Raw genomic sequence first — 12,031 nt, forward strand, 5'->3', positions numbered from 1 at the left:
CACTCTCTCTATCAAAGGAGATAACACAACACTCTCTCTATCAAAGGAGATAACACGTGTGGCATAAAGAATAGAACATGCGCTTCACTTGGCCGACGGATAACACAGATAACATAGCCCGGCGCAGCCGGTCGGCAAAAACGAAGCATAAGCAAACAAACCCAAAACATGGTTCGTGACTATCGAACACTGCGCCGCAAGTGCCCCTGCAAGAGCGCTTCTCCTGATGGGAGGATGCGATTATGACGACTTCTCGCAGGCGCTGCCACGCTCGGTGAAAAGAAGGAGTCTTCGCGTCGCTTCGATAGCCTTCAACACCTACTGCTCGCACACTAGTTTCCTCCACTAGCATGGGGGGCAGCCGGGGATTGATTGCGTTAACTGTCCACTGGAGTCAAGCTTGCGTAAACGTTGGATTTTCTCATTCGGACAGCATTTGTAAGGTTGAAGAGAGTGTGGTTGACTTCATGATGCAGAAGATAAAGCAAGTGGATCTCATAGGCTTTTTTATGTTAAATAAATTGCGCTGGTTGTTGCGCTATGGTAAGTGTTTTCCGCGGTGAGAGGAACAAATTGGTAAGCTGCCGACTCTCACAATCGCGGAAAGCTCTCAGTGGTGTACAGAGCTATCAGATAATCTTCAGGCAGGCATATTTTATATTTCAAATTATGGATATATCGAGCTATTTCGCGATCCGCGTGTAGTTCGATATATCCTTGTTCGACTGTTTTTTTTAAAATACGTGCGGCTGCCCTGTTGACAACCTGCATGTCCCGGGAAGCACCGCTCTCACATTAGGGTCTCTGAAATGCCATTTGATGCGCCGGCTAACGCCTCGACTTCTGGCAGCTGCTCTGCAAAGCTTTGTTCATTGTGGGGAGCTGTTTGGGTGGGTTGAAGAGTGAGCACGTTGCTTTTGCACCTGCAGGAATGTCGCCAGAAGGCACCGTTCGGACTCCTCTTCCACTGGTTGCGCTAACGGCACCCGGGGTCCTCGGTGGGAGGTGAGCGGCAGTTGCGTCACAAGACACAATTCAATTTCAGTTTCAATTTATTTCACCACTTAATACAGGAGAAGGTCCAAAAGCAGAACTGTTAGGGGAACCTTCTATAAATACATACGCAGGCAACAAATAAGTGCACATTTTCTGCGGGGTGTATTGTTTTGAAAGCGAGAGTTGCGGAGGGTTTCTGTGCTAAATGAAAGTTTAGCTTGGCTGTAAAGTGAACTAATGAATTGACAGATGGTGAAGAAGCGGTCGCAAGGAATGGCACGTGCAGTCAGTTTTGCAGTCAGCAAACCAAGTACCACGGCATTTGGTGTACTGGTATTTATGAGTTAGCACAGTGATTTCAAGGAGCATGAAATTTAGGCAGTCGTAATTGTAGACCAAGCTAACTTGATCTTGATGAGTGGCGTGGGAGGTGTAATGCTTCTCGCTGAAACAAGACGGCTGGCTGTAGCCTAATGCTGAGCAGGATAAGATAGCGGTGTGTGGCTTGTCAGTGGTAACAGAATGTAAACAAGGCGATAACAGAGCATGCCTTGCAGTAATGTCACACCACAACCTTTGCATCAAACTTTGGAATGAAATTAACGTAATGGTACTTGTTTTAATTGAAAGCAACTGTAGTGAAGGGGCCACTGGTTTTTCCGGAAGAGTCGCCAATTAGCCAGGGTCCCGAAAGGTTTTTCTATGGCAGTATGGTCAACACAAACAAAGAAGTAAACTGGAAAATCGCTGTCAATGTGTGCCAATACAAAGTGAAATCACGTAGGTGAACTCGTGAACAAAACGAATATATACACTGCTGGACCCCAAAATGTTGTTGGAGAATATCTAAGCAAATATTACTTCACCTGTAATAACAGGGGTGAGACAGCTGCGCATATTGCGCAGTTTTGATACAAAGTTGTTTTCCTGCGCCAGGCTGCTCCAAAAGCTTGAAAATCGGAAACATTGCGCCAAACTGCTCCAAAACAGTATGAGAGCCAAGGATTTGAACGCTCCCGTCAGTTTCAGTGGGCGAAAATGCTTTCTGACGGCATAATTTTTCAGCACCCCTAAGGTGATGGTGTTTGTAAAAGTTTAATTTATTGATCAATCAATAAAAAACGCATAAAATTGTCCCAGAAAGTTTTTTCGAAAGCGACAATGTCGTGGTGCACATGTTATATTCTGTACATTTTTAAAGCTTTTCCATCGAAAACCATCGCAAAGTCCTATATCAAAATACTAATGTTTACTGAGGCGACAAAACTTGTTCAAGCTGATGAAAAAACGGCAATTTTTGGAGCGCCATATCTCCGGAACGACATCACTGGGCGCCGCATTGGAAAACATGATCGGCGGGCGAAGCAGTTACTCGTGGTTCAGGCTAGTTCACTCTAGGTCAGGCAGAGTGCTATTTGAAGATTTCTACCGTGGTTTCGGTTATGGGGGTGGGTACATTTAGTTGTTTGATCTGTTACGGGAAGTTGCGCCGCTCGGAAGACTGAGTTCATCAAAAACAATGCGGTGCCCGCGAATTTGCCATGTTTCGGCCTTGAGTGTGAGGCGCGGTGCGTGCCTGAAGTGAAATTTCGGACTTATTGCGGTGTTATGAAACGCTGTTATTGCTGCCTTTGACAGCGAGCTTCCTCTGGTACAAGGAATACAAGGACTCTGGTAGAACATACTTTATCGAAAGGCTATTTCAGTGTTATTTACGTTCAAAACCGATGAAAAAGTGCACTCCCCCCCCCCCCCCTCTCGATTTGCCAAAAATTTGATTTTTTAGGCACATAAGCTGACATAATAAATGTCGTTCACTGCTCCAAATCAAGGTTCTTCTGCTCCAAAATCGAGATTTCCTTGCTCCAAAAACTGCTCCCAAATCGGATTCAGCTGTCTCACCCCTGTAATAAGCAAGTGGTAGTGGTTCTTTCAAGCATGGCGAAATCCTATAACTGCCTTTTCTCCGTATCCGTGCAACCATTTCTGCAGTCTCTCCGCCGGGTGCGTCTGAACCGCCGTCGTCGGAAAGGCCCGTCAACGGGTGTCCACTGCCCAGTATGTCACGAAGCGCTCCGGGGCACACCTGATGAGCTCGCTGAGCATGTCGACCGCTGCCTCGCCAGGACTGAGGTGTGTGCATGCGTCTCGCTTTAAAGGGGTCCCGAAACACTTTTCGGAGAAGCTGTAGCAGACATCTGATATGTCTCGCAGTGTTGGCGCAGCAACGTATTCTCACCTACAGTTTTCGTCCTACATTTAGTATCGCGGGCTTTTAAAGGTATCTCCCCTCCGCTACAAGAGAAATGCTTTCCCTCCTGTTTGTTCTTCAGAATTTAAATGCCCCTTCCCCTTCAGGCTGATAAACTTCTGGTGTTTGTCTGTGCACTGGTTTGTAGCTCTTCTACTTATGTCTGCGTTCCTCACATGGACTTGCATGTTCAGCCTTGCCAAATCCTCTTTATTCTGCACTTCAAGCCCATGCAGGACGAAGGATTATGTTGTACAGTCGAATGCCGCTACAACGAAATTGACGGGACGTGCAAAAAATTTCATTGAAGTGAAAATTCGTTGAGGCGAAATCTGCCCCAACACACCACGGAAAGGCCAGAAAAATAGCCCCGTACGTTTCCGCAACATTGGCAGCATAATACAATGTTTAGAAAAAGGAGTGACGCGCAAGAACTCATGTTTATTCGGATAACAAACATACCAATGGTTATCTGTTTTTTCACCACCCAAAGAACGCGTTACGGAGGGGGGTGAAGATATGCAGGCGCAAAACGTATCGCTGTACAACAAGGCGTGCCCACCGAGCTGATTACTTGCAGATAACTGCTAGGCCGTCGGAAGCTCCCCTCTCGCTTGTGGCAGGAGCAGTGCCATTATCTTATCCTCCGACAGGGCACGGCAGCTACTGACCTTGGCAGGCAAGACGCGCGCGCTTGCATTTAACATGACCGCACGCCCGCGACTAAGATAGGATGACTAGGCTTCAAGACCAAACACGCAAACATGATTTTTGCTCTTGGCTATGAAGAATGGTAGAAGGAAAACGGCAAGGACAGCTGCTCACAACGCATACATGACGGCACTGCGCCAGCAGCGGAGCACATTCATGCAATTTCAACTGGATACGGATTGGCTGTAGCTCTGGGGCTCCGCCTTGGCGAAGCGGGCCTGCGCCTCGTGTAAAGACGGCCAGCCACATCGTTATCACCATCAAGCAATGGCGTCCGCCTACGAGTTTTTTTGTGGCGGTGTGGTCGCAACGCGCATGTTTTCGGTGAAACTAAGCGTCCTGAATGTATAAAAAGTTACAGATAGCTGGCGCTATGCTTATTTTATTGTAAAATAATTGTTCGAACCCAGCCCAAATCATCTAAAATTTCGTTGAAGCGAAAGCAAGCCAGACAAACGGTTCGTTGTGGCGAGGACTTTGTTGCATTGACTTCTATGGCTAGCTGACGGGGAATTGGAAATATTTCGTTGAAGCGGAAATTTCGTTGAAGCGGCGTTCGTTGTAGCGGGGTTCGACTGTATTGAGCATACACAGAGTGCACTTTTAACAACAGTGGGCATGCTGCTGAAGCAATAGGTTGTTGCAGTCAGAAGGCGCTCAAGAACCTGTACTGTTGTTGTCGGAAAATGCCTACAAGCACGTAGACGTAAACGAAGGATTGCTTTACTGCGAATGCAGACAGTGCAACCGAGTGTCAATTGCACACTGCTGCTTCGATATGCGTTCAGATGTCCGAGCAAGTGTGGTGAATGGTGGCGTTGCCGGGAATCTTTCTTACACACTTCAGTAGCAAAACAGTTCCTTAAAGGAGCCATGAAGAGAAAACAAAAGTTTGTTTTATTCGAAAGATTAGGTGTTTCATAGTACCCCAAGCGCTTTCCCGGAAGCAAATGATGCTTTATTCACTGAGAAATAAGGCAATTTAAGCCAAAATTTTAAATCTCCCGCTAAAATTGCACATTTGGTGACGTGAGCAATGGTGTCACACGGGCCGGTCCATGAAACAGATACTTAGTATGTCGACTCCATATAGCACCCACACGCGGGAGTCGACCGAGACGGCGGCCATTTTAAAAATGCTAGTAAAACCTAGTGCACCCGCAGCCCTAGTCATGGAATCGCCTGATCCGGAGAACAAAACTCTCGCCGAGGAGCTCGGGCTTGCATTTAACAACCTCACACCACTTGAACGCTCAACGCTTCTAAGTGCACGAGCGGCAAGAGTTGTGGGATACGCGGTGGACGGGAAAGCGACCATTCCGCGATAGCCACAACAGACGAACGCCCTGCCGTCGGCACCGCTGCCTCGTCAGCGCCGTCGCCACGGACGAATACAGACGGGTACGTATGTGCCGTATTTTTATTACGGTTAATAATAGTTCAACTTCAGTAGCAGTATCGCTTATGCCAGTTGGCCGGTGTCGTGTATGGAAAGCCGTTCGCGCGAGCTCTCTGCTTCGACCAGAAAGATACGAGCGTCAATGCGCGGTGTTTACGGCATTTTTCCTCCAAGGTCAGAGCGCCTCGAACCCGAAAATTCGTCTGCGCGACGGCGAGATGTCGAGCTCGGCCAGGCGGTTGTTTCGTACGCATTGGCGCACACGCTTGCGTGTTCGTTCGGAACTTCAACCGTTTACTCCACCGTTCTTTGTAATAAAAAGAATGTGCAGTATGTTTCACGGGCATTTAGCTCGTTATGCAAACTGTAAGCCCTGCCTAACATGCGTTTGCTTTTGCCGGCCTCCGCCAATCGCAGAGCTTAGCCCATGTGACGGCATAGGTTCTGTTGCGGGAAATGAGCTGGTGGGTCGCATGACCATTCCCGTTTTTCCTAATTATGTAGCTTATTTGAGCGAAGTTTGCGTTATAAGTGGTGTCGTTATGGTTCTAACGAGGCAATCTTTCGAATGAACCAAACTTGTGTTTTCTCTTCATGGCTCCTTTAACAGGAAGTGTACGGGTAATCCGCCTCTTTCATTGCGGTGTGCTGCCACCTAGCGTGCCTAGCGGAAGTTGAAGCCGTAGAGTTTGCCGGCGTTTCCTCCGGCTGCGTTCTCGTTGTATGCACGGCAATCCCACATTACGGCGAGGAGCAGCCGAAGTTTTTCTTCTGTGTTGGTGTTTTAACGCCTTAAGACGACAGCCCCTGGTCATCACATAATACCAGGCGGCTTCTTATCACTGAATGAGGGCTGGCAGAGAAATCTCGGACAGATCCGTGTGCCGTCCGAGTGGCAGCTCGAGCAGTACTTGGAGTCGTCTGGCATGAAGTGCGATCGCCAGTTCAACAAAGGCCGGCAGTTCGCAAAATGCCTTTAAGCGCTGGACACATGTACGATTGGTACACGCGATTCGCATGCAACTGATCGTTACGACTGTCGCCACTAGTCGTACGCGTGAATTTGAGACGGCCCGATGCGCGCATGAGATGCGTCGTCGGCGTCGCTCCGCCCACAGTTTTTGCACCATGGTCAACTACGACGATCGCTGAGCTGAATTTGTAGATTCTGCGCGTTTGTTCGCAAGAAATGGATAAAGCAAGCAATCGTGAAGCGTTTTCTGCCTTCGGAAACAGTCCGCGCACACGCCGGCCGCGCCTGCCAGCTCGGCACACTCAGCGGCTCGAACCGGCGCAGACCACGGTAGCAACCGCGCTTGTTGCTGCTCTTCTGAATCAATCTGATCGCTAAAAAGTTCCACATGCGAGAAAGTAGGTGTTAGTGTGGTGAAAAATTGTGCTAGGGATTGTTGTCAGGGCTTACTTTAAAAGCAGCGATCAGATATATCTGCCGCGATGCAAGCCTACGCTGACCGCTCGCCAAGGAGAGGTGACTGATCGCCTCGGAGGCGCAGCAGAGCAGCTCCATGGAGAACTTGTTCGGGTTCGCCTTCTTTCTACCAGAGGGCGCTAGGAGTATCGGGGCCATGCGAGCCGCGGACGGTGCGTGCTAGGGCAGCTCCTGTCTTTTCGGTACAGGACGTTTCGGTACGGGGCGTTTCGGTACGGTCTTTTCGGTGCACCGACTTCTCAGGACACGGTCGTTTCGGGACACGGGCGTTTCGGGACACGGACCTTTCGGGATACGGGTGTTTCGGTACAAAGACGAATTTCGGCAAGCGCTTAGGCGAAGCGCGTTGTTTACGGGGTGGTTGCAAGCACGCAATTCGTACCTATTTATTACAGATGTTCTTGTTCGCGATTCTGCGTTAAATTTTAGGCAAGGCGATGGTTTTGTAGCCTTGCTAGAAAAAAAAAAACATTGTTTATGTATTAAATATTGGCTGAGATATCTGTAGCACTTAAACAACATAATTGTTCATTATTTTGTTTTTAGTGACTTATTATCACCAGTATCTTATGTAACAAATCAGTGACAGTATCATTTTGTTTTTCACTCGTTTTTGATGACTTCTTATCCCCTGTTTTTCTTCCAAAATCAGTGAGATCAGAAATTTTTTTTATCACTTTTCGGAGTCCCTGCGAGAACGGCTGCGTAAATGAGTGCCACCGCACGGGGAAAGGAACCTGTGATTTTATAAAGTAATGACGAAGACGTTGCAATTTCTAGGCATTCTGCGTTTGTGTGCGTTGCTTTCTTCTGATAACGCAAGTACTTAAGGCATTATTAGCAATGCATTATGGAAGGCACGTATTGTATCTTGCTGCACGCTTCCGTCCCGATTTATTCGTATAGTTAGCAAAGACTGCGGCGGGTTTATTGTGTTTATGAATCAAAAGTTGGAAGAGTTGGAAGCGCCCTAAACAGACGTGTTTGATGGGCACTAGCGTCCTAAATAGAGTTTGCTGTTTGATGACGTGTGATTTCCTCAATATTTCTTGTTGGGGACATTTTTGTGTAAAACAGTGCAATAGACATGTATATGTCCGAAAAAGCTTATTAAGCTTGTAAAAACACGTTGCAAAAACCAACAACGCAAAACTAAAATAGATATCTGATTCATGTGTGCCCGAGTATTCAAATTGCCTTCGTATGCCGTAGTCACCGTGACCGTAGTGGATAGCACTGGTGCACCGCAACATTTTTTTGCCCATACTGCTGTTTAAATTACTCGCAGAGGTGGCTGCGTCTTCGCAAAGAAGTGCTGAAGCTACGGTCGCTGTCGCGCCCCAAATAGCGTGCATGCGCTTCGGCCTTAAAATTCACATACTAACCCGAGACGTCCCTAAGAAGCTCTGTTCGTTGGAAAGGGTATTTTCGTTTGAAGTGACCATAAATTCATGCCACTGAAATCCAAGCGCGCGTTCTATACCGCGCAGTACGAGGCGCGTTTCCATGCCCGTGGCTACCGAAAACCCGCAGTGCATGGCCCTTGTTCGAGTAGCGCCACCTACGAGCGCATACGTCCGCGCCGAACCAAGTTTCGCCGCGCTCGCCCGCCGCGTTGAGTCACCTCTCCTTCCTACACCGTGCCGCTCGCCTAAAGTCCCTTCATCAGCTTTGACTTTACGCTCGCCGCGGCGCGCGGTGCGCCGAGCAGCCGAGAGATGGCGATACCTGCGCAGAAGCATCGAAACAGGCTACGCAGATGTCTTGGTCACCGATCGCTCAAACGGCAGTTATAACTTAAATAGAGTTCCACATGCGAGAAAGGGTATGATAGTGTAGTGAAAAGTTGTGTTGCGGATTGTCATTCGCAGTTGCACAGATAGCAGCGATCAAATATCCGCCAGGATGCTAAGCCTACAGTTCCCATCACCCGAGCCGACGCGAGCGACGCAAGCCGCTGCAGCCGATCGCGTGCGGCCGACGGGAAGCGATAGAAGCCGGCACCGTTCCCTTTTCGGCACTCCGAGTTACAGCGGAACGCAGCACAAGTTGTGGGCATTGTTCCGCGCACAACGAGCGCACACAAAAAATCAAACGATGTAAATACAACCACGACCCCTTCCCCCTTGTGCGGGAGCTGTGGGGAATGTCGTCTGCTGCCCCTACTGGACTGCTTAGGGACTTGGCCGCTAGGGGATTGCGCATGCGCAGTGGGGTTGTGAAAGAGGCGGATTGAAACACGGTCTCGCAAATTTACAGGAATTTCTTCCAGGAACGGCCTGGCTGTATTGGGGTACGTTTAAAAAGGAGTCCTCCGAAATAGAAAAAGCTTCCTGTAAACTGGTAATGGCTGATATAAAGTCAGTAAGATATTTTGTGATAGTCACAAATCCTTCTTTCAAATACTTATGAGGGCACCCGTACCGTCAGTTCTTTTAGTTTGCCATGTGACATCGCCGGGAACAGGCAGTGGCAGCCTTCTCCATTCAATGTCAAATGGCAGTGGCTCCGCAAGCATGCGCATAGCAGTAGAAGCATTGTCAACTCAGAAAGGCTATCTTCAAAACTTTGTGAGGAGTGTGCAGGGTTTATACTTGTCACAAATACTCCCCTCCATCCCTTCTATCAATTAACCCTTTGAGGGTCGAATTTTTTTTGCCAAATGCGACTTCCAAGGGTCGATTTTTGTCATTGCTGATTTAAATTCTTCGAATGAATTTATTTCGAGAAAAAATTATCGTAATTTTTTATAGGGTGACCATAAAGTGACAAAAAAAATCGTCTGTGTTGTTACATACACGTGGTTTATTCATGAGTAACACAAGAAAAATTCTCAACAGAAACGAGAGTAACAAGCCGGCACCTTTTGAGTGAATCGAAATCAGATAGACAGTTTCGCTGGTGGAAAAAGCAAGAAGCGCCCGGAGGACGATACCGAAACCAGCCGCTGCGCGCGGGCTCGCAGCTGGACTTGCGAGCGATAGACTGTGCGCCGCTCCTATAAAATACAGTGTAGACCGCTTATAACGTATGTCGCGGGAGCCGCAAAAATCCGCACTATAAGCGGTACCGCACTATAACCAAAACATGCGCGAATCCAACCACATCGCAACCTACCTTTCAAGTCATTCTATATTTATCATCGCTGAGACGCACAACACTTAAAAACAATGGCACGGTCTTTATTTAGCTTTTTTTTTTTTTTTTCTCACATCAGCCGGTGCTGCAGGGTCTATTGCAAGAGCTGTCTTACAAACGGCGAGTGCAGCTTTAACTTCCGTTGTGTTTGTGTTTTGAAGGACTGTGGCTGCGTTTTTAGCGTCTATGAACAGATACCGCGGGACGTGATAAGAACGCCATCGGTATTTTTTTTTAACCCCACCTTGTGTTCACGACGCTGAAGGCGGCTGCTTGTCAGCGCAACGTACTGGCGCTGGGAATCGTTTTCGCGTGGCTCGCTTGTTCGGAAAGGGAAAGAGCGGTGGCTTATGTGCGGAACGTACGTTCTAAAGCGTGAACAGCATGAAGCGATTTCTTCGGGGGGAAATGGGCCGTGCACGCTGCAGGCACGGCGGCGCCGGCGCGGATGCAACTTGCGTGGTGTCTGCGGCATGGTAAGAGGCGGCAACATGGCGTCGGCACTGGTCGTGAAGTGGTGCAGGCAGCTCCAGCGACCGCTTCTAACTGCTCGCTGAAACGCCGTACGAGGTGGAAGCGAAGATGTTCACGCAAGCAAAGAGCTGATAATCTGGGCGAAAAGTGGAATATAAACTGCCATCCCCGTTGCTTGTGAAAGCGCCCATCAAAAAATACCGCAGTGGTAAGCCTAAACATCTCTGGCACGGCCAGCCAGCTGCTCGGAGCGCTTTGAATCTCCCGCCATTAGGTGCGCGTTTCCCCATTGGTACAAGTCGTCAGGCTCCTCCCACTGCCATGCGAAGAAGCCACCGCGAGGGCGGAATCGTCGACACGAGTGTGAAAAAAGTGCACACGCAACGCCGACGTGCACGAATCGTGTGCGAAAACGGGTCATGCGGTCCACGAGAAACTTGTCACGCGTGGGCGGGGACCCTTCCTCGTTGCTATCAGATTTTATTGGGTCGCTGTCTTCCTAGGTGCGTCAAGCAAGGACAATTTTATCACATACGCGCGAACCAAAGGGTGCTATTTTTGTCTCGTGTGTTGAAGTTAGAGGAGAGCAAGGGGTGCGCGCGGCGTCAGATGGCTGATTTTATCGTTTCTTTTTTCTTTTGCTACCCCAAAACGATGCCCCAGCTGCGCCGGTCGATCAGCAGTCCCGCCAGAATACCACACTATAAACGGTATTGTGCTTCGGCCACCCGCATTCTAAGCGGCATTGAGTTCTGTGGGAGGCAAACCGGTAGTCACCAAAACCTGTGTTATATCCGGTCCTGCACTATAAGCGGTTACGTTATAAATGGTCTACACTGTGCAAAAAACAAACAAACAAAACGAGAAAAGAGCCTCATCAGTTTCGCAGGCACCCTTGGTCTGTGGCAGGCACAAGAAGCGAGAGGCGCCCGGGCACCCGGTGGGCGATACCCAGCATGCCTCCTCGTTATCGGATGCGCAAGCGATAGCCGGTGCACCACTGGAGCAAATAATAAAAAAATAAAAAGAAGAGCCATTGGCGCAAGAAAAAAATTTGACGTATTTCCGCAGTGTGGTAGCACATGCCAAGCAAGAGAAGTTGGCGAAAAAGAAGCACTTTTTAAACATACCAGCAGCAATGACGTACATACACATTATTGTTGAAGCTGTTTGCAGAGGACGTGTATGTATGTCCATGACTCTGAAAGGGTTAAGCGAATGCACTTGCCGCCTTTGAGAAGTGTCTTTGGTTCCTTCTAAATTGTGAGGGTGCATCTTTATCCGTTGGTATCTTGTGTGCGTAACGTTACAAGCAGTTGCTTGTTACATCCAGTACGACGATGACGAGGACGAAGATGTGGACGTGGACGGGACGGAGGCCTTCGGCTCGGGTGGCGGCAGCGGCGAGTCCTTCGACGAGTATGAGTGGGCGGGTCAGGTGCGCCTGCGTGCCACCGCGCTGCTGGAGGGTGGATTCCGGGCGGCGGGCTGGGCTACGGCGGGCAGCAGCAGCAGCACCTCGGGCCGCAACACCGCCGCCACCGTGGACGACGAGGACTTGGACGTGGACGGGGACGATGCGGACACCTTCGGCCACCCGCAGTATCCTTTC

The 12,031-nt window shown here is 49.1% G+C and overlaps 1 protein-coding gene across 1 annotated transcript in view; it reads left to right on the forward strand.

Moving 5' to 3' along the window:
• LOC144162543 (E3 ubiquitin-protein ligase Rnf220-like) overlaps window positions 1-12,031 on the forward strand; it is a 49,369-nt gene that overhangs the window by 9,838 nt on the left and 27,500 nt on the right. Inside the window, exons 4-6 of the mRNA XM_077693125.1 lie at window positions 930-1,005; window positions 2,989-3,129; window positions 11,753-12,021. Coding sequence (XP_077549251.1) covers window positions 930-1,005; window positions 2,989-3,129; window positions 11,753-12,021 — 486 coding nt within the window. The remainder of the gene's footprint in view (window positions 1-929; window positions 1,006-2,988; window positions 3,130-11,752; window positions 12,022-12,031) is intronic.

The sequence above is a fragment of the Haemaphysalis longicornis genome, unplaced genomic scaffold (assembly GCF_048455015.1).
Source record: "Haemaphysalis longicornis isolate Haplotype H1 unplaced genomic scaffold, Haemaphysalis longicornis Haplotype H1 scaffold_12, whole genome shotgun sequence".
NCBI lineage: Eukaryota > Metazoa > Arthropoda > Arachnida > Ixodida > Ixodidae > Haemaphysalis > Haemaphysalis longicornis.